Source organism: Cibotium barometz, chromosome 12 (genome assembly GCF_041138505.1).
Source record: "Cibotium barometz isolate CiBa-2024 chromosome 12, ASM4113850v1, whole genome shotgun sequence".
In the NCBI taxonomy this organism is placed as follows: domain Eukaryota; kingdom Viridiplantae; phylum Streptophyta; class Polypodiopsida; order Cyatheales; family Cibotiaceae; genus Cibotium; species Cibotium barometz.
This window is the reverse complement of record NC_141057.1, coordinates 43619859-43639176: the sequence shown is the minus strand read 5'-3', so window position 1 is coordinate 43639176 and position 19318 is coordinate 43619859. Positions and strand designations below refer to the sequence as shown.

Sequence of the window (19318 nt, the reverse complement as noted above, 5' to 3'; positions counted from 1 at the left end):
GCCTGGAGGATACAAAGAAGCCCTTCGTGAGAGGAGGGTATTGACAGCGTGGAGAATGGATTTTAGGGGCTGTTTTTAGAGAGAGTGTGTGTGTGTGTCTGTTGGTGCAGGGCTGAGGCATCTCTCTCTTTCTCTCTGGCACGTGGAAATGGAAGAACTTGGAGATTTGCTGCTCTGGACATTCGCACACATACATCACGTCATGGGCGACCTGACAGCCGAGAGGCTCCTTTCTCTCTCTCTCTTTGTTATGGAAAAAACACAGGGTTTTACTATGGTAAACACCCCTGGTTTTGGCACCGTATTTGGATGGTGTGTCTGTGGGTTTCTCATGGAAACAGGCCTATGGTTTATGGGATACAGATCTTTGGTTTCAAGTGGAAACAAGTCCATGGTTTCTTGAGGAAACGTGTTTTTGGTTTCTCTAGGAGATAGGTCACATGCAAGCAGTGGGAACAGGAATGGACACATGTTTGGTACAGCCTTGCTGCTGATTGGACAGGGGTTCGGGAATCCATGACTAAGATGGATAGTACCCTTGGAAGGCAAAGAGGCTTGGTACAAGTGTGTTGACTTTATGGTTTGCCATGCTGTGATGATGCGAGTTCTCTTTTGGGAAACAGTTTGGAGTCTTTGTTGTGAAGCAGGAGCACTGGATGTGTCAAGGTGTGATGTTGTTCATAGGGTGAGAGGCTATGGATGGTTGTGGCAGCCCTAAAATGTGAGAGAGTCTTTTGATGTGAACAATAGCTGGACTTGTTTGTGGATGCCAAGTGGACAAGAAGCCATGATGCAAGGTCTTTGCAGGCTTCAAGAGTTCTACTATGACGGCTGAGTTTCTAGCCTTATTGTAATCAAAGCTCTTATAATCAATTAAAGAAATACCGCAAGGGGCGCCACTGCGTTTTGGGACTAATCGATGTCCGTGTACTGTTTGCAGAAGCACTCTAGCTCCCCCTGTTTGTTTCCCTTTTCTTGGTCCTCAAAGATGTTGAAGTGTTTTGTGTGCAAGTTTGTTTTTGCACCGCCCTTTGGTTTTGTCTGAAGGCCAAGGCCAGTTTACAGAATCTGATACAGATGTGGCTCCTCCACATGCACCACCAGTACCTCCCACTGCTACTCAAACGAGATGGGATAGAAGAGATGAACAAGCACATGCATTGCTTGCACTTTCTGTGAAGCGAAGCATTATTTCTCATATTCGGTCATGTAAGACTTCAAAACAGGCATGGGCTGCACTTGCTGCATTATACCAGGTACACAATGAAGCATGTGTTGCATATCTGCGCATACAATTGGAGTCTGAGCACATGAATGAGGGAGACTCAATGGACAGCTTCTTGGCCAAGATCAAAGATTTTAAGGAATAGCTTGCTAGTGTGGATGAGATATATCCTGACAGTACATTGATGCCCACAATTCTCAATGCATTGCCAGATTCTTATCAGAGTTTTGCCTCTACCCTTAGACTCATGATGAAGGGAAATCCAAATGCCCTTACATTTGATGAGCTGGTTTCAGTACTCTTGCAAGAAGAGCAGTCTCGGCAAAACAGATCTGTTATGCGAGTTGGTGACCAAGCTTTTGTTGCTAGTCAGAAAGGCAAAGATAAAGCTTCTTTGCATGGTGGCTATAAGCCAAAATCAGAATCCTCAGGTAAGGATGCAGAGAAAGAAGGTGATAAGCCTAAAAAGAAGGGCAAGTGTCACTATTGCAGGAAACCAAGGCACTACATAAATGGGTGCAAGAAAAGGCTAGAGAAAGAGAAAAAGAAAGAATCGGGTATGGCTCAGGGCAAGTGTCACTATTGCAGGAAACCAAGGCACTACATAAATGGGTGCAAGAAAAGGCTAGAGAAGGAGAAAAAGAAAGAATCGGGTATGGCTCTGGCTAATGCATCTGCACCAAGTGCAGAGAAGAAGGAATCTGCAAATTTTGCTCAAGATGATTGGACATGGACTGTACGTTGCAATTATGACCCTTCTGTTCATGATGTATGCATGTCAGTAGCAGAATCGGATGCTTGGTACTTTGACAGTGGTGCTAGTAAGCACATTACTTCACAAAAAAGTTTGTTCTCATTTCTGGAATCTATCCCAAGTGCAGGAACCGTCTCATGTGCAAATGGTTCCTCGTATCCTGTCAAAGGAGTTCGTAGAGTCGTGCTCACTGCTGCAAATGGGGACGCATTTACTCTTTCTAAAGTTTTATATGTGCCAGGCATTAAGAAGAACTTGCTGTCAGTTTCAGCCTTAGCCTTATCAGGTGAAATTTGTGGATGACAGATGTACAGTTCAACCTTCAAGTTAAAAATGATGGTTATTCTATCATTGCCTCAGGTACCTTGTTTCATGGCCTGTACAAGATGGATGTATTTGAGAAGTTGCAGCATGATGCTTGCTCAGTCTCTGCGACTCGTGCTATGAGTGATGCAGAATTATGGCATGCACGATTTGACCATCTGAATTATGGCAGTTTGTTACGCCTTTAAAGGCATGATATGGTATCTGAGTTGCCAACTCTTGAGACCCCTGCTAGACATGTATGTGAGGAGTGTATTCTTGGTAAAATGCATCGAGCATCATTTCCAAAGGATGGATCTATGAGAGCTGTTAAGAAATTACAACTTATACATAGTGATGTATGTGATCCTATGAGGACACCATCTATTAGGGGATATCTCTACTTCATCACTTTTATTGATGATTACTCCAGATATAGCTGGGTGTATCCATTAAAGCAGAAGTCAGAGGTTTTTATGTGCTTTAGGCACTTTGCATCCATGGCTGAAAATGCATGTGAATGTAAAGTTGGCACCCATCGTTCAGATCGAGGGGCAGAGTATATGCTGAAAAAGGCATAAGGCATCAATGTACAGTGCCATACACACCTCAGCAAAATGGTGTGGCCGAGAGGAAGAACAGGTCTCTCATGGAGATGGCACAATGTATGGTGAAAGCCCAAGATTTACCTCATGGTTTTTGGTTACAGACAACTATGTGCGCAAACTATGTGTTAAACAAAGGCCCTACCAAGGCCTTGCAGTCTAAAACTCCTTATGAAGCTTGGCATGGCAGGAAGCCTTCTGTGGCTCATTTGCGTGTTTTTGGTTGTCTTGCTTATGCTCTTGTGCTTGAGCAAAAACGCAGTAAGCTTGATGATAAGGCAATTAAATGCATATTTGTGGGATACAGTTCAGAAAGCAAGGGATATAGACTCTACCATCCGGCTTCAAAGCGGATTTTGGTAAGTAGAGATGTTTTTGTCGAAAACTCAGTTCAGCCCATGCTTTCATGCAAAAAACAACAGAATGTATGCTCACCGGACATGTTTGATTCGCTCCTACCTTTATTTAATGGAGGACAGCCATATGTAGAGCAATTGAATGCTCAACCAAGTAATGAAATTCAGCCTTTGCAAGTGCAAAATCAACTTGCGAATCAGCCTTTTGATCAGACAATTATTGAGAATGTAGTGGGTTGGCAGCTCCTTTACCTAGCAGAACTCGTGCATGTTCTCATCATGCAGATTATTCTCATGTGAATCATGTTCTCATTTCTACTTTATGTAATGAGGAGGAACCTATTTCCTTTGAGGAAGCATAGGATGATCATCATTGGATACATGCTATGCAAGATGAGTATAACTCTATACTCAAGAATGACACCTGGTATTTGACAGATCTACCTGATGGCAAGAAGGCCATTGGTACTAAGTGGGTGTAATATGTGGAAGCTTCGGAGAAGAATCGGTAACTTCAATACTCAAAATTCAGCACTCTTTTCGCGACGGAAATTAACGCACAAACTGAAAGGAGAAGTGCAGAAAATAGAGAGAGAGAGAGAGGGAGAGGTGGAGAGGACACAGTATTGGGTCCCAATTACCCTCTGTAGGGCCCCCACCATGGATGGTGTATTTGCTTTATTAGAATGATGAGAAAATCTGAAAGAAAATACAGCAATCTTGGACCTTTTCTTGGCTGGGAATACCCTGCCCTTGACCTGAATCCTTTACCCCTTTGCTTAGCACCCTCTTGGCTTTGTCTAGCCTCTTATGCTTGAGCTCTTGGTGGAGAATGAGATGAATGAATGGGTTTATGGGCCATCCTATTTATACTACCCAATCATGAGCTCTTGGTGGAGAATGAGATGAATGAATGGGTTTATGGGCCATCCTATTTATACTACCCAATCATGGGCAGTCGGCCAGCATCAAATACTCCCACGACCAGAAATTCAGCAATAAATGCTGAATTAAATCCAAAAAAATGCTGCTTTTTTTCCCTAACGGGCTGAAAGTGATGCGCCTGATTCTAAAGGGCTGGGCACAGCTTTTGCAAACCTCAAGAGGGCTGGGCAGCCTGTATGGGCTGCCCCATACCTGCCCTACAGCCATGCAAAGGCTGTTTTCTCCTGAATTTTGCATTTAGCTTGCCCTAGGGCTGTCCTACAGCCCCTCCATGGCTGGTGGGTTCAGCCTGGGTCTCTTCCTGGCCCTCATGGGGGTGGTTCTACACCAGTCCCATGCCCACACTAAGATCCGGGGAAGCCCTATGGGCTGGCCCCTTGTCCTAACGACTATCTACTCAGCGATCTGGCATCCGGTACCATACCAGACACACAGAACCACTGACATCATTCTAGAGGGAGACTCACAACGCGGACTGGCACTGTTTCATGTGCAGGACAGTGCACACCTGACCTTGGACTCATGTGCAGGACAATGCACACCTGACCTCGGATGACTGAGATGGATCCCTGGTTGACTCGTCCCGGACTGGGCTCACCCATACCGCTTCATGAGTTCCTCGGTCCTGAAACTTCGTGAGGAACTGTCATAGTCTTCGGCCGGAGCCATGCTTGAAACGGTGCAGAAGGATCTGTTCTGGAACCATTACTTCTGCTTCATCAACAATGTCTGGTTCCACTTCGTCTTTGACCTCTGAAGGGGGTGGACCTACATATAGCTTTAACCAACTGACATGAAATACATCGTGCATAGTCCAACTCGAAGTAGCTTTACCTGCATAGACACCTCATTAATCTTTTTCCGGATGGGAAAAGGTCCGAAGCTCCTGAAAGACAACTTTGGGAATCGCTTGCCCACCTGCTTCAATCTTTGCTTCATTATCCGAAGATAAACCCAATCCCCTTCTGAAAACTTCATATCCCTTCGGTCTTTATTGACCTGTCGAGTGTAGGCCTCTTGCGCTTTAGCAAATCTGTCTTTTACTGACTCTAAGATCTCCTGGTAAGACTCTGTCACTCTGTTCGCCTCCGGTACTGAAGACGAAGTCCTGGTTAACGACTGGAAAGGTCTTCCAAACGCTGCCTCATATGGAGTCCTGCCAATAGCTAAAGAAAAAGAGTCATTCAAAACAGCTTGAACTAAAGGCAAATACGATTCCCACTTACCTTGCTGATCATGGACATAACACTTCAGCACATCAAGGCCAACTCGTATATCTCTGTCTGGCTGTCTGTCTGTGGGTAGAATGCACTGGAAAAATTCAACTTAGTACCAAAATTATCAAACAATGCCCTCCAAAAATGAGGGGTAAACTTGGCATCTCGGTCTGACACTATGGTTCTAGGAATTCCGCCAATCGGGTACCAATGCCGAATGAACAACTGGGCAACATCCTCGGCGGTCACATTGACCCTGCAAGGAATAAGCATAACAAATTTGCTAAACCTATCAACAATAATTAAGCACTGCGTATTACGCTTACTCGGACTGGGAGGCAGATTTGTGACAAAGTCCATCAAAATGTCCTGGAAAGGACCCTCAGGAATTGACAAGGGCTGTAACAATCCTAGCTTCTTTCCACGAGGAGCTTTCACCTTTTGACAAATGTCACAGCGTTGTACATATGTAAACACATCACACCTCATCTTTGGCCAATAGTATTGCCGTTCTAATTTCTCCAGAGTCGAATTCATGCCCCTATGACCACCTGTAATGGCGTCATGGGCATCATGGAGAAGAGCTGCCCGGAATGACTTCATGACACATAGTCGGCCTTTATAGAAAAGCCAACCATCGCGTATCACAAAATGGCATGGTCCTGTGGCATCCAATGCCTGTTCCCACTGAGTACCGAATTCCCCGGAATCCACGTACGTGTGCTTCATGTTCTCTAGTCCTGTACCAACAAGGTCAAGTCTAGTGGTCTGAATCGTACACACTTGTCCCTTCCTGCTCAAAGCGTGGGCCACTGGATTGGCCTTTCCTGGAAGGTACTCAATCATACCACCGAACTGCTGGAATATTTGACTCCAGCGGTGTTGTCGATCACTCCACTGTGCACTTGGCATCATCTGAATCCAGCGTAATGCCTGATGGTCAGTGCGAACCTCGAAGTCACGGCCATACAAGAAATGTTTCGAATGTTTCAAGGCCTGTATTCCTGCTAGGAGTTCACGATCATAATCTGAGTAGTTCTTCTCGGTGGGCAGTAACTTACGAGACATGTAAGCTACTGGATGACCATTCTGTTTCAATACACCTCCAATTGCGATGTTACTCGCATCGGTGATCACTTGAAATGGGTCGTCCCACGAGGCAAGTGCTAAACAAGGTGCTTCTGATAAAGCCACCTTGAGATTCGGGAATGCCTCCAACGCTCGTGGAGTCATTCGAATCTTTTGCCTTCTTGTCTTCACTCCCTTTAGCAGACCGGTGAGATCTGCTGAGAGGTCAAAGAACTTGTCGATGTGGGTGGAATATCCCTGGCATATACCCACAAATGATCTAATGTCATAGGCTGTCTGAGGTACTTCCCAGTTGACAATCTCGGCCACTTTAGCCGGATCAAGTCGAATGCCTTCAGCACTAATTATATATCCCAAGTAATGCACCTGGAACAGATAAAATTCTGACTTCTTTTCATTGACATAACTTAAGAACTTTCTCCACATCAACGTCATGCTGCTCAACCGTAGCTGAAAATATTAGTATGTCGTCCAGAAATATGAACACACTTTCCAATCAACTCCCGGAAAACACGCATCATCATGCGGTTAAATGTAGCTAGGGCGTTTATCAAACCAAATGGCATGACCACAAATTCATAGTGGGCCCGTTCTGTACGGAAGGCTGTCTTGGGGATGTCCCCCTCCACAATCCGCACCTGGTGGTACCCACTCTTTAAATCCAATTTTGAGAACACCTTTGCTCCATTCAGCCTCTCGAGAATATAGTCAATTCGAGGCATCGGGAATCTGCTCTTGATAGTCAGCTTGTTGAGTGCACGATAATCGACACACAAACGGGAAGACCCATCTTTCTTCTTGACAAACAAGATCGGTGCTGCAAATGGCGACACGCTGGGGCGGATGAAGCTAGCTTGCAACAATTCTTGGAGTTGGCAGTCCAACTCCGATTCCACTACCTTAGAAAGGCGATATGGAAACTTGCTCGGGGGTTCCGAGCCTGGGAGGAGGTCAATCCTATGATCCTCCGGTCTGGACGGGGGGAGCTGGGGAGGGAGGTTGTCCCGAAGAAAAATCTTCTGGAACTTTTCATGGAGAACCGAGTACTTCTCGGAAGCACTGGCCACTGTCTGGGCTGTTTGGATGTAAATCATCGCACACTATGCGCCTTTCTTGACTGCTCGCTTAGCCTGTAAGTGGCTTATGAGCGGAAAGTTCGGAATTCCTGGCTCACATTCCGATTGATCTGGAACGTGTGCTTGTCCCACTTGATCTGGGGCGTTTGACACATTCTGATTGATCTGGAACGTGTGCTTGTCCCACTTGACATCAGGAAGAAACTTGTGAAACCACTGAATACCCAAAATTATGTCTGCTCCTACGAGAGGGGCAACCATAAAGTCACGCACAAACTCTATGCCCTGAATCACTAACTTAGCACCTAGAGCTTCATACTTGACGCTCGTTGTCATGCCTGTGCTATAACCCTCAACCTGTTTGTCCACCGAAGTCAGCTCAAAACGGGCACACCTAGCGGCCTATTCCGTGACCACATCCTCCATGCTGCCGCTGTCAAACAAGACAACGACTCTCTAGCCACCTATGTAGCCAAAGAACTTGAGCAATTCGTTGCGCTCATACTCCTGGTCATGGGCGCCCTTCTGCTTATCTTCGAGCTTCTGCCTAATAATTGCTCCAACTTAAGCACCGGGGTTTGAAGAACTAGGGTTAGCCGCTGGGGTCTGTGTGGGAGCTAAGCTCACCACAGAAGCAAGCTGTGGAGGCGGCAACTGCGGGCTTTGGATGCTTCTTAGGACAATCCCGAGAAGTATGTCCTTTTGTATGACAAAAGGAACATCTACCCTCCTTCTTGTACTGAGAAAGTTCCTCAGCACTTAACTTGCCACCTGTCTTGCCTGCCTCCGCTTTCTTGTCTGGAGTAAGCTTAGACGCATTGTTCGAGTTCTTGGAGCCAAAGGCTCCCGAATTCGAGGGCGCCGCCGGTGTCAATCTGGCGTCCAAATCTCTGAGGTAACGCTCGTGTTCCACGCGTCGCATGGCGTCGTCTTCTCGTTGTCGGATCTCCAATGCACACATCTGCAACTCAAGCAAGGAGCTTGGCTACGGCTGTGAACCCGCGAGAGGGTCCCTGTGTCGAGGATCTAGTATCTGGGATACGTAAGGAGAGGGAGGAGGAGATGGAAAGCGCGACGCTAGAGAGCGGGCCTCCAAAGCCAAGATCTGTGCCTTCTACTCATCCAACTTGGCTGTCTGTTCTGCGATTGCTCGCATCATCTGCTGGAACATGTCTGACACTCAAGCCTGGTGCCCTAGCTGGGCTGCCTGGTGCACTCTGGTCCCATGGTTCTTGGTCTCTCTCGTCATCGAAGCTCACCATAGCAAGAAAATGCAATTCCTTTCCGGAACGCAATCTGACCATCCACTATCTGTGTGGGAGACTTCCGGAGGCTTCCGGAGGCTAAAAAACCAACCGTCCTTCGAGGGACAGGAGTCACTCCAAAAGGGATAGTCCACCGGTGTCTAAAAACCAACCACACGAGCGAGAAAAAATTCTCGTTTCTTTGCTGAATCTTTGTACTTGAAGTAGGCTCTGATACCACTGTAATATGCGGAAGCTTCGGAGAAGAATCGGTAACTTCAATACTCAGAATTCAGCACTCTTTTCGCGCAGAAATTAACGCGCAAACTGAAAGGAGAAGTGCAGAAAATAGAGAGAGAGGGAGGGAGAGGTGGAGAGGACACAGTATTGGGTCCCAATTACCCTCTGTAGGGTCCCCACCACGGATAGTGTATTTGCTTTATTAGAATGATGAGAAAATCTGAAAGAAAATACAGCAATCTTGGACCTTTTCTTGGCTGGGAATACCCTGCCTTTGACCTGAATCCTTGACCCCTTTGCTTAGCACCCTCTTGGCTTTGTCTAGCCTCTTATGCTTGAGCTCTTGGTGGAGAATGAGATGAATGAATGGGTTTATGGGCCATCCTATTTATACTACCCAATCATGAGCAGTCGGCCAGCATTAAAGCAATCGGCCAGCATCAAATACTCCCACGACCAGAAATTCAGTAATAAATGCTGAATTAAATCCCAAAAAATGCTGCTTTTTTTCCCTAACAGGCTGAAAGTGATGCGCCTGATTCTAAAGGGCTGGGCACAGCTTTTGCGAACCTCAAGAGGGCTGGGCAGCCTGTATGGGTGTCAAATCCCCACCGGATCTCCTCATGGAACGCTCCTGGTACGAGACTCGAAACCTGCAAACAAACAAACAACAAGGGGGTGCAGGCCTGACTCACCTCCCAACCATGACAGCCGTGGGCAAGCCCACAGTCTTGGCTGTCCCCACCGAGCCACGAGCTGAGCTAACTAGGTTGACGTACCGACCAATCTCCTCCTCGCGACGTCCCATACTGCCACGAAGCTACCCTCGCGGGCCTCGAGATTGCTGCAGGCCTCGGCTGCGTAAAGCAGGTGCACGTCTGCACTAGATCCAGGCTCCAAGACCATAGAGCTCTCACAAATCTCGCGAGACTCTATATAACTAATGACAACCCTTTTATAGGCTCTTGGCCGGTCATCGGGAGTCCATAGTTGGGCGCCCGCCCGTCCATACTTGGGTGCCCGCCCGTTAGTCTTTCCCTAACTCAGCTCGCCAATCAGCCTGCCTAGCTCCAAGCTTCCCCAAACCTCGAAGCTAGTCTTGTGTGTGTGTAGCACACGGTAGATACACGCTATGCACATGACAATGGGCTGCCCCATACCTGCCCTACAGCCATGCAAAGGCTGTTTTCTCCTGAATTTTGCCTTTAGCTTGCCCTAGGGCTGTCCTACAACCCCTCCATGGCTGGTGGGTTCAGCCTGGGTCTTCCTCGCCCTCATGGGGGTGGTTCTACACCATTCCCATGCCCACACTAAGATCCGGGATAGCCCTATGGGCTGCCCCTTGTCCTAACCACTATCTACTCAGCGATCTTGCATCCGGTACCATACCAAATACACAGAACCACTGACATCATTCTAGAGGGAGACTCACAACGCGGACTGGCACTGTTTCATGTGCAGGACAGTGCACACCTGACCTTGGACTCATGTGCAGGACAATGCACACCTAACCTCGGACGACTGAGATGGATCCCTGGCTGACTCGTCCCGGACTGGGCTCACATGGGACCAGTTCACCGTCCCAGGTCCTGCACCTTCTGTACAGAAATGTCTACATGGCATCCAAGTGCGGGATGCACGTGACAGTGGGTTTACAAGTCAAAACACAAAGGAGATAGTAACATTGATCGCTACAAGGCCAGACTTGTTGCAAAGGGATATGCCCAGCAAAAGAGCATTGATTATGATGAGACCTTTGCACCCACATCTTGTATGACTACCATTAGGTGTCTCATTGCTTTGGCAACACATCATGGGTGGAATGTACATCGGTTGGACATTAAGACTGCATTCTTGAATGGTGATTTACATGAGGAGGTGTATGTATTGCAGCCTCCTGGTTTTGCTGTGAAAGGAGAAGAGTCTAAAGTATGCAGGTTGGAAAAGGCTCTTTATGGCCTTAAGCAGGTTCCTAGAGCATGGTATAAGAAGATTCATGCATACTTGGTTGCAAATAATTTTTGCAACAATCCAACAGAGAGTACCCTCTATGTGAAGAGGAGTAAAGACACATTTTTGGTCATCGTTCTATACGTTGATGACATGCTGCTCATGGGACCCGATATAGATCAAATTTCAGCCTTTAAAATTAATTTGCAGTCATCATTTGAGATGTCAGATTAGGACCCTTGCATTACTATTTGGGGATTCAGTTTATGCAACACAATGATGGCATACAATGGCCACTTCCAGCTGTGAAGCTGAGTACAGGGCAGCTTTTATAGCTCCAATTGAGTGTGTGTGACTCAGACATTTTATGGGCTGATTTGGGTGTTGGACAGTCGTCTAGCATTACGATTTTCATTGACAGCCAGAGCGCATTGGAAGTTGCGAGGAACCCAATGTTTCATGCTCGCACTACGCACATTGAGGTGCATTACCACTATGTCAAGGAAAGACTCTCTGCAACACCAGAGATCAACTTGGTCTATGTGCCTACACATGACAACATGACAGATTTATTCACGAAGACTCCTCCTCGTGAAAAGTTCGAAGCTTTTTGTAAAGCTTTGGGATTACTGCCTTTTCAGGATTAATCGGCCATACCCTGTACATGTTCACATCATCACTCCAAGGGAGATTTGTAGCATTATATGGTAGTAATGTGTTAACACACTTAGGACCGCCGGGACACTTTTTCCCTCACTAGGAGGTTTTTTTCCCCCGTGAGTATGTACACCCTCTTATCTACTCATTTTGAGGGGTATACTTATCTTTTGTATCTGGCACACATTTGTTCATTCTAATCTAGTGAGTTTGTGTACTCTCAAGCTTCTCCATCTTGTGTGTGTGCATTGTTGCAACCCTAACCCTAATTCCAACACTTTCAGCTCAGGAGAACCCAGATGATGTACTTCTCTAGTACACATGCACTTCCCCCCATGTGCTTCTAGCCAGAGGAGACTTGTGGGCAGGAGAGGGGGCTGATTACAGCTCCACTTACTAGTGCATGGGGACCATAATTCAGAGTTCCAAGCATTAGACATCTGGCAAGACATGGTTATCTTTTGTGTAGCAAAGATTATGAACTGGATCTGTTCCGAGTTCATTGTTCGAGGCTTTTGGGACGTGATGTGTTCCGTCCACTATTGGGGATTATGGGCGCGGTGTGTCCAGCAGCTCATCATCTATTCTTGGAGTTCATTACACACTTGTGTAGGAATTCGTGGCCAAGCAAGTACTGTAGTTGATACAGTAGATTCAGCTGGTACAAGTATGAGTACCTATCCTTTTACCATGTTCGCGTACTTGTCATAGTATGAGTACCTATTTGTGTACTTGTGCTTCTAGAATCTACACCACATGTATTCATTATTTGCATTGCACGGAATCTCTGACCAGAAAGCCCTTGGAACTTTATACACACACTAAATACTCCAATAATATACAACAATATTTTTTTATTTTTTATTTTTTATTTTGGGGAGGGGGGGGAATTCGTGGTCCCACTCGCGGTGTACTATGTAATCTCTATCTTTGCAGTGTTATTTTGTGCAATGTGTTCTTTTAGTTATCTCTTGCATTGTTAATGGTTCATATTTAAGTGTTGACAAGCTTGTTTTCATGAATGGTTCCCAAGAACATTCACACCTAACCAGTGTTTTTACAGCCCCCCTAGCCCCCGGATTAGGTCAGCTAACGCTATGGTTAGCTTCAGGTTAGTAATACAAGGGTCTGTGCCCAAGTCCACTTCCACTGGGAGTAATAAGACCCAACACCAGGGGTCCTCCAAAACCCAACTTGGCTCCCAAGGAACCAGTGGTTCCAAGTCCAAGGCATTTTAGTAGGAAGATTGTTCCTTATAAAGGTATAGCAGTATCAACGAGAGCGGTGGTGCTTCTTCTATCATATTTTAGGACATCCCAACCATGAAGGGGCGAACTACTCCTCTCAGTACGACCTCTACTTCAATTGTTGAGCAGATTCCTTCAAAATCTCCCCAACCTTCCCCATTTTTGGGTATCATCAAGAGGGGGTACCCACCATAGTACCTGCAAGTGCGGAGGAAGGAAAGTTCACTAGTGATTCCAATGGCGGGAATCCAAAAGACTAGAGTTCCATCCAGGTCGAGGAGTCTCTCGAACTCCAAGTGTCATGGTCACATAGCTGAACAACAGGTCATAGTCTTGTTTGATTGCAATAGTAGAGCGGATGTTATCTCCGAACGAGGAGTTGTCGCCATTTGGTCCTCACCCTTTGACTTCTCGATGATGCCTTACATCATGCATGGTTGCATCTAAATGATTTGCTAGATGTATGCCTTGTTTTCGTGTAGATGACTTGCTAGCTGTATGTTTTGTTTTGTGTGATGCTTGTACTGCCGTGGATCAGTTCTGCAATGCCGAGGATGTGTCAGTTCTGCAGTGCTAAGGATGTGTCGTGTGCACGCCCTCCCAAGTGTGACATTTACATGCTTCTACCCATTGGCCACCTCAAAGGTCAAGTGGATTCATGTGTTTGTAAGGGTTATTGTGCCAAATCATTGCAATATTGTGCAAGCGCCCACTGTGCAGCCAAGTGTGGACAGAGTTATTGGGTTATTGTGTCATTGAGAACTCAGAAGCAGTGTTACCATTGAGTATCTCTATTCAGCATTGTATATATTTCATGTTAGTAACACATGGTAGATTAGGTCATCTCTCTCTACTGATATTGAGCATGAAGAAGCAGCAGCTTGTGCACGGGTCTAAGTCTTTGATTAGGCGCTAATCGCAATCAATCAATTCATAAACATGCTTCCGCAAGCCCCCAGGTTATAGGATGCCTAGAACTAATACCATGTGTATGACCTTGTATGTTGGCAAATGTTTGGCATTTCGCACAATAGTCCGGAGGCTGGAGGGCCAACGAGTAGAAAAGCACGTAATTATAAGGGTCAAGGTTTATAATAACTCATAAGTGAGTTATAAGTGAATAATCCCATAAGTATAGCTTTTATTGGAAAAAGCTATATAAGTGAGGGTTATAAGTGGAATGGGTTATGTATTGTTGTAGCAGCTTTGTGCTATGATGGTCGGTACTTGGGCCATGAGAGTACTACCCACTCCTACTGGTCCATAAGAATTCGGACAGCTTGCCATCGGTCCTTCGGGATGGGTCATGAGGGTATGGGATACCAAGACTTATTGGTTGGAACTTGGGTCTGTATAGATGGGAGCCTTGACCCCTATGCTCGGGGGTCATTCAGTTCTCGGATCTACGGTTGGGTGGTGAGCCTAAGTTAGTTGATATTAATTTGGATTAACAATGTGATTATTACATGTTTAGGGAATCTTGGAGAGGGTTTGGTTGTGATAAACCCCAAACACCTTGGGTGGTCTTGGGTTTGTCATGGTCATACTTCACCTCAATCTTCTAAGCAATCTATCGGTAGCTACCAATGTCTGGGGATTAAGACTTTGGACATCCCACTGAATCTGTTGGTGTAGCCCATACAAGAAAGCACCTAAGTGATCCTTGTCGGTCTCTTGTAACTAAAGACCCAACTATGTGCCCTTTTAGAAAAAATGAGAACACACTTGGAACTCTATTTGAGTCCCTGGAACTCGTCCTCCAACCAGTCCATACTCTGAGAAGATAAGAAACAAGCCTTCTAACCCTCCTCAAACTCAGACCATAGTAAGCAACCTCCTCCAAAAAAATATCCAACTACTCGCTAGACCAATTATGCCACCACAAAGTAGCATCTCCAGTGAGATAACATGGCAGCAAGTACATAACACTTGTACATAGCTGTATGGGCACATGCACACACTCGTGAGGAAACAGTTGGCAATGATGAATACAAGGACCCCTTTTGATGTTTGTAAAGGTAGGCCAAGGTTTTGGAATAAAAAATATAAGATTTGTCACCTACATGAGCAAGTCTACATCTGTCAAGGAAGACCTCAACGACTCCTTTTTCCCAATTATTCATATTCTTGGACCCACATTAATGTCTAGCCTAATGGGTGTAAACCCCATTCAAAACGGGGTGCCCATTTAATAGTTTGTCCACGGTCCACCCTTTTTAAATAATTGTGAAACCATTGAAAGCCCGGGTACCCAACTAATAGCTTGTCCACCCTTCATTAAAAATGATGTGAACGCTATCAAATGTAGTGCCTATGCAAGTGAAATACTAGGAAATGTCCAAGCTGGTGACATCCAATTTCAACAAAAGACCTGCAATCTTGCAAAGGAGAATCAGATAGTTCTTGCTTTGTTCCCATCCCCTTTCTATGAGTGCAAGGTCACATCTTGGATTCATCTTTTCAGCCCTTTTCTGCAAATACTCTCATTCAATAAAGCAAATACTTCAGAGAGGGGTGAACATTCCATGTAATGCTCAACATATAACTATGAGAAGAGGTTTGAACACCCTTGCCTGTAGAGGCCTTTACTATATTGGCCTTTGTTATTGAAGGTGCATAACCTAAATCAACTTCTGAGTGCAAGCAACCAACTGTGACTAATGGACTCCTCTCTGAAGGAATAGTGTGCTTTTGCCATGGATTTCCAATCTGTTGGATTTGGTCCTGAATGATGTATGTTCTATGTGAAAGGAATGCTCCCTGTTTTTTAAATAATTGAATATCCAAGAAATCAGCTAGTGAAAACTTTTCAATTATAAAGTCCAGCAAACCAAGGTCCCTATGAGCTCTGGACATGATCTCCAAGTGCTCAATCAACAAACTCCTTTGCCTTCTCAGTGTCTAGCTGAGCACTACAAGGAGGAAAACAAGTAGGCACTACAGTTCCCCTCTGAAAGGCACTCCCCCTTCAGTAAAACACACCCATAAGGGCCTAAGGGATCCAATTAACTCAAGGAACCACAATTATCTGTAAAGTGTATAAATGCCAGAGCACTTATAGCTTACTGAAATATTAACAAACATAAACGTGAAAATGTGGCTTCAAAGGACTGCATCTTACCCACAGAAGCTACAGCACTGACAACAGCATCTTTCTTACTTTTGTCAGCTAGAGAAGCTATATGCGGTAGAATGAAAAGATACTCCAACCTGGACACAAACAATGTACTGTTAGCAGTATATTCAAAACACCTTCATCCACAATAAAAATGTATATGTTATTTCATAGCACCTGTAAGAGCTGCTATCTGTTCCAAAGGTGATAACATCTCCTTCATTCAGATCTGTTTCCTTGTTAGGAAGAGAGAACACAGGCTTTGACCCAACACTTCTATTCACAAATGAGCCAAACTTTGAGAGGTCTCTCAAAACAATCCTTGGTCTGGGAAAGTTTGCAAAGTCGTGAGGCACATCCCTGGACTCAACAATGTCTACTTTTATCTCAGCATGTAATCGTGAAACAGTCTTGTCTGTCTGAATAATGACTGTGCAATCTGCACACATCATCACATACAAATATAATGGGCCGACGAGCATATGCTGGGCAGTCAAATAAATTAAGTTGAAGCATTTTGGAGCAGCACATACCTTTCCGGCCAACTTTGTAAGTTCCTGGTGATGTGAAGTAATATTTGGAAGGCCCTGTCCAAAGGTCAAAGTATTCACACCCACCCAGCTCCATTTTAACAAGCAGAAAGATGAAGAACAAATATGTTCACATCAAAGTAGCACATAGCCTGCTCTAGCATCAGTTGTGGTAAAGCTACTTTATATGTTGCACTGCTGTTTTACAAAAGATAAGTGCACATTCAAGAAGCAGGTAAGATGGCAAAGCGCCTTACGGTAGGTCAGATGAGTAAAACCATGTTAACCTACAGAGTGGTTAACATAGCCATTTCTTGAGCTTGATCAAGTACGATGGTAAAGCGCCTTATAGTAGGTCGGGCAGGTAATACCATGTTAACCTATGGTATAGTAGTTCAGGGGGGTAAAACCATGTTAACCTACGGAGTGGTTAACATAAGAGAGTGGAAGCTAGCCGGGTAAGCAGATAGGCAGATGGATGGATGGATAGTTATACTATCACCTTCTTAAACGGCATACGGCCTCAAGACCCAATCATGCAAGCACACTAGTATCTAGCTATGTGTGCCATGCAGATGTCCTGTCCTGTGAGTATTTTTCAGTTATATAAGACTTTTTTGATAAAGGCAGAAACTTCCCCTTTTGTAGGATGTTAACACATCTTTGCCTACAGTCCGCAGGCATCTGCAGGCACAAGTTTCTTTAATACTGTGATAAGAGTGCCCTTGGCATCCCTGTGATACCTCCTCATTCCTAGTCTCATTTTCAATCTACATTGTGGAAGGACGTAGAAGTGTAGCTTTGAACTCCATATCCCTAAACATGTCTCATGCCTCTCTGTCTGTGTCCCTAATTATCAAGTAAAGAGTGGGCCTCGCATCTCCAGAGTCCAATCCTTACGTTAAAACAGCAAAGCCCTCCAGAAACAAGCAATGTAATCAGCTCCTTACCTCGTAGTATGTTGTGCATCGTAGTCTAGCATGTTCCTCAGTCTCCACCTCTTGCATGTTGCACACTCTTGCATGTCCCGTACTTACGTGTCAATTCTATTCCCACCCCTACATGTGACATATTCATCCCTAAGTGTCCTACCAACTAGATAAAACTATCCTTTGTCAATTGTGCATATTGCATGTCCGTGCTCATACGTCACTTCTATTTCCCACATGTACATGTGACATATGCACCTGTAAGCGTACCAGAAACTAGATAAAACTATCCTTTGTCATCTGAGGAAATCTCATCCTAGAGGGAAGCACATCTGGTTGCATCCATGTCTTGTGAATGTCATTTGCCATAGAACATCTCTGATGACTCTATGTACCTCTTCTCTTGGCATGTATGTTGCCGCGTTGAAGCTTCATAGATCATTTCGGTTTTGAGAAGAGCAATCCTACATAAGTATACGAATCTCCATTGAAGGTAAACATTTCCTTCTAGAATCCCTTGTAACTGGTGGAAGGTGATAGCTTTGGTTTTAACAAGGTTGATCTTCATATCCCTCTTTTGACAAAAATTTGTGGTGCATCTACTTGCCTCACCGACATTAAAGAGTAACTGCCTCTGCCAATCTCCTCCCAACCTGTATGCCAACTCATCCATGAAAATTATGGAAAGTGTGAGCAGCCCTCTTTCATGGTGATGCACTTCCTCTGATAATCCCTACTCTATGCAGACACATATGGTATTACCTACATGGCCTCATCCAATTGTATCAACCACCTTACATAGTGGTCCTTAGGCTAGCTTAAACACCCTCCTTAATGGAATCTATTGCACAAAAAGATAGTATGGTAATGGTTAGGAGCATTCGAGATGAGGACGATCAGCATCAGCGACTGATGGGGCTAGCAAAGCACAGACACCACCCCCTTCAGAACTCACCCTGAAAATATATATATTTGTTATCGTTGTGGAGATTATCAACATAATCCAATAACAATTTTGGTGGGTTCAGGGGTCAGTATTCTACATCATGCAATGGGTCAGTAACCTAGAGATCATATTCTAGCTGCATTTAATTATGCTCCTGCCATGATTGCAACAAATACATACACACATGTATGTATGCATATTTGAACACGCACGCACACACACACACACTCAACGCTTTGCGATTACGTTACCCCCAAACAAAACAAAAAAGAGTTTACTTCTTTTCCCCTTTATCTAACCTGTGCCCTGGACTAATAGTGGTATCATTAAAACAGGGTGACGATGGAGTGGCAGAGTGTTTTACCAAGTGATGGATGGTTGGGCGCCAAAATCCACACCATAGCTGCCTGCTTGAGCCGCTCTTTATTCTGTATTTCTGACGTATATTATAACAAACTCTCAAAAAATACTACATGGATTGAATTTCCTACATTATTGTTTTTTTTTCTGCCCAAAACCACATTTTTTTCCTTAAAAATTAGTGAGGAAGAAACATAAAGGTTTTTATTTTTTTTTATTGGCCAAGGTTACTTTATATATTTGGCTTTGGATTCCTTCTTAAAGGATGGGTTAGGGTGATAAATGGCAGCCACTTCTTCATTATCTCTTTGGCCTCCCCCTTAGGGTTCGATCGGTGTCTGGTCAGGACCCGACACTTAGGTGGTTCCAGACCACCTAGTTGGCTCCGGAGGAGTCGCGACTAATGCAACTGCACCCAATGCAATAAGCCAACATGAGAATGCTAAACTACCGTCTGCTTAAGTGCGGGGAAATTGAGCATGAATGCAAGCATGTTAATTTCTATGGCTATCTAGATTCCAAACAGACTA

General features: G+C 45.0%; 1 protein-coding gene across 1 annotated transcript in view; it reads right to left on the bottom strand.

Annotated features, from left to right (window-relative positions):
- Positions 1–18935, bottom strand: part of NBS1 (nijmegen breakage syndrome 1) — a 73683-nt gene extending 54748 nt beyond the window's left edge. The window contains exons 1-4 of the mRNA XM_086806528.1: positions 18793–18935; positions 16557–16610; positions 16201–16462; positions 16030–16118 (exon numbers count right to left, since the gene is read on the bottom strand). Coding sequence (XP_086662654.1) covers positions 16030–16118; positions 16201–16462; positions 16557–16610; positions 18793–18829 — 442 coding nt within the window. The 5' untranslated portion in view covers positions 18830–18935. The remainder of the gene's footprint in view (positions 1–16029; positions 16119–16200; positions 16463–16556; positions 16611–18792) is intronic.
- Between the last annotated feature and the right edge of the window lie 383 nt (positions 18936–19318).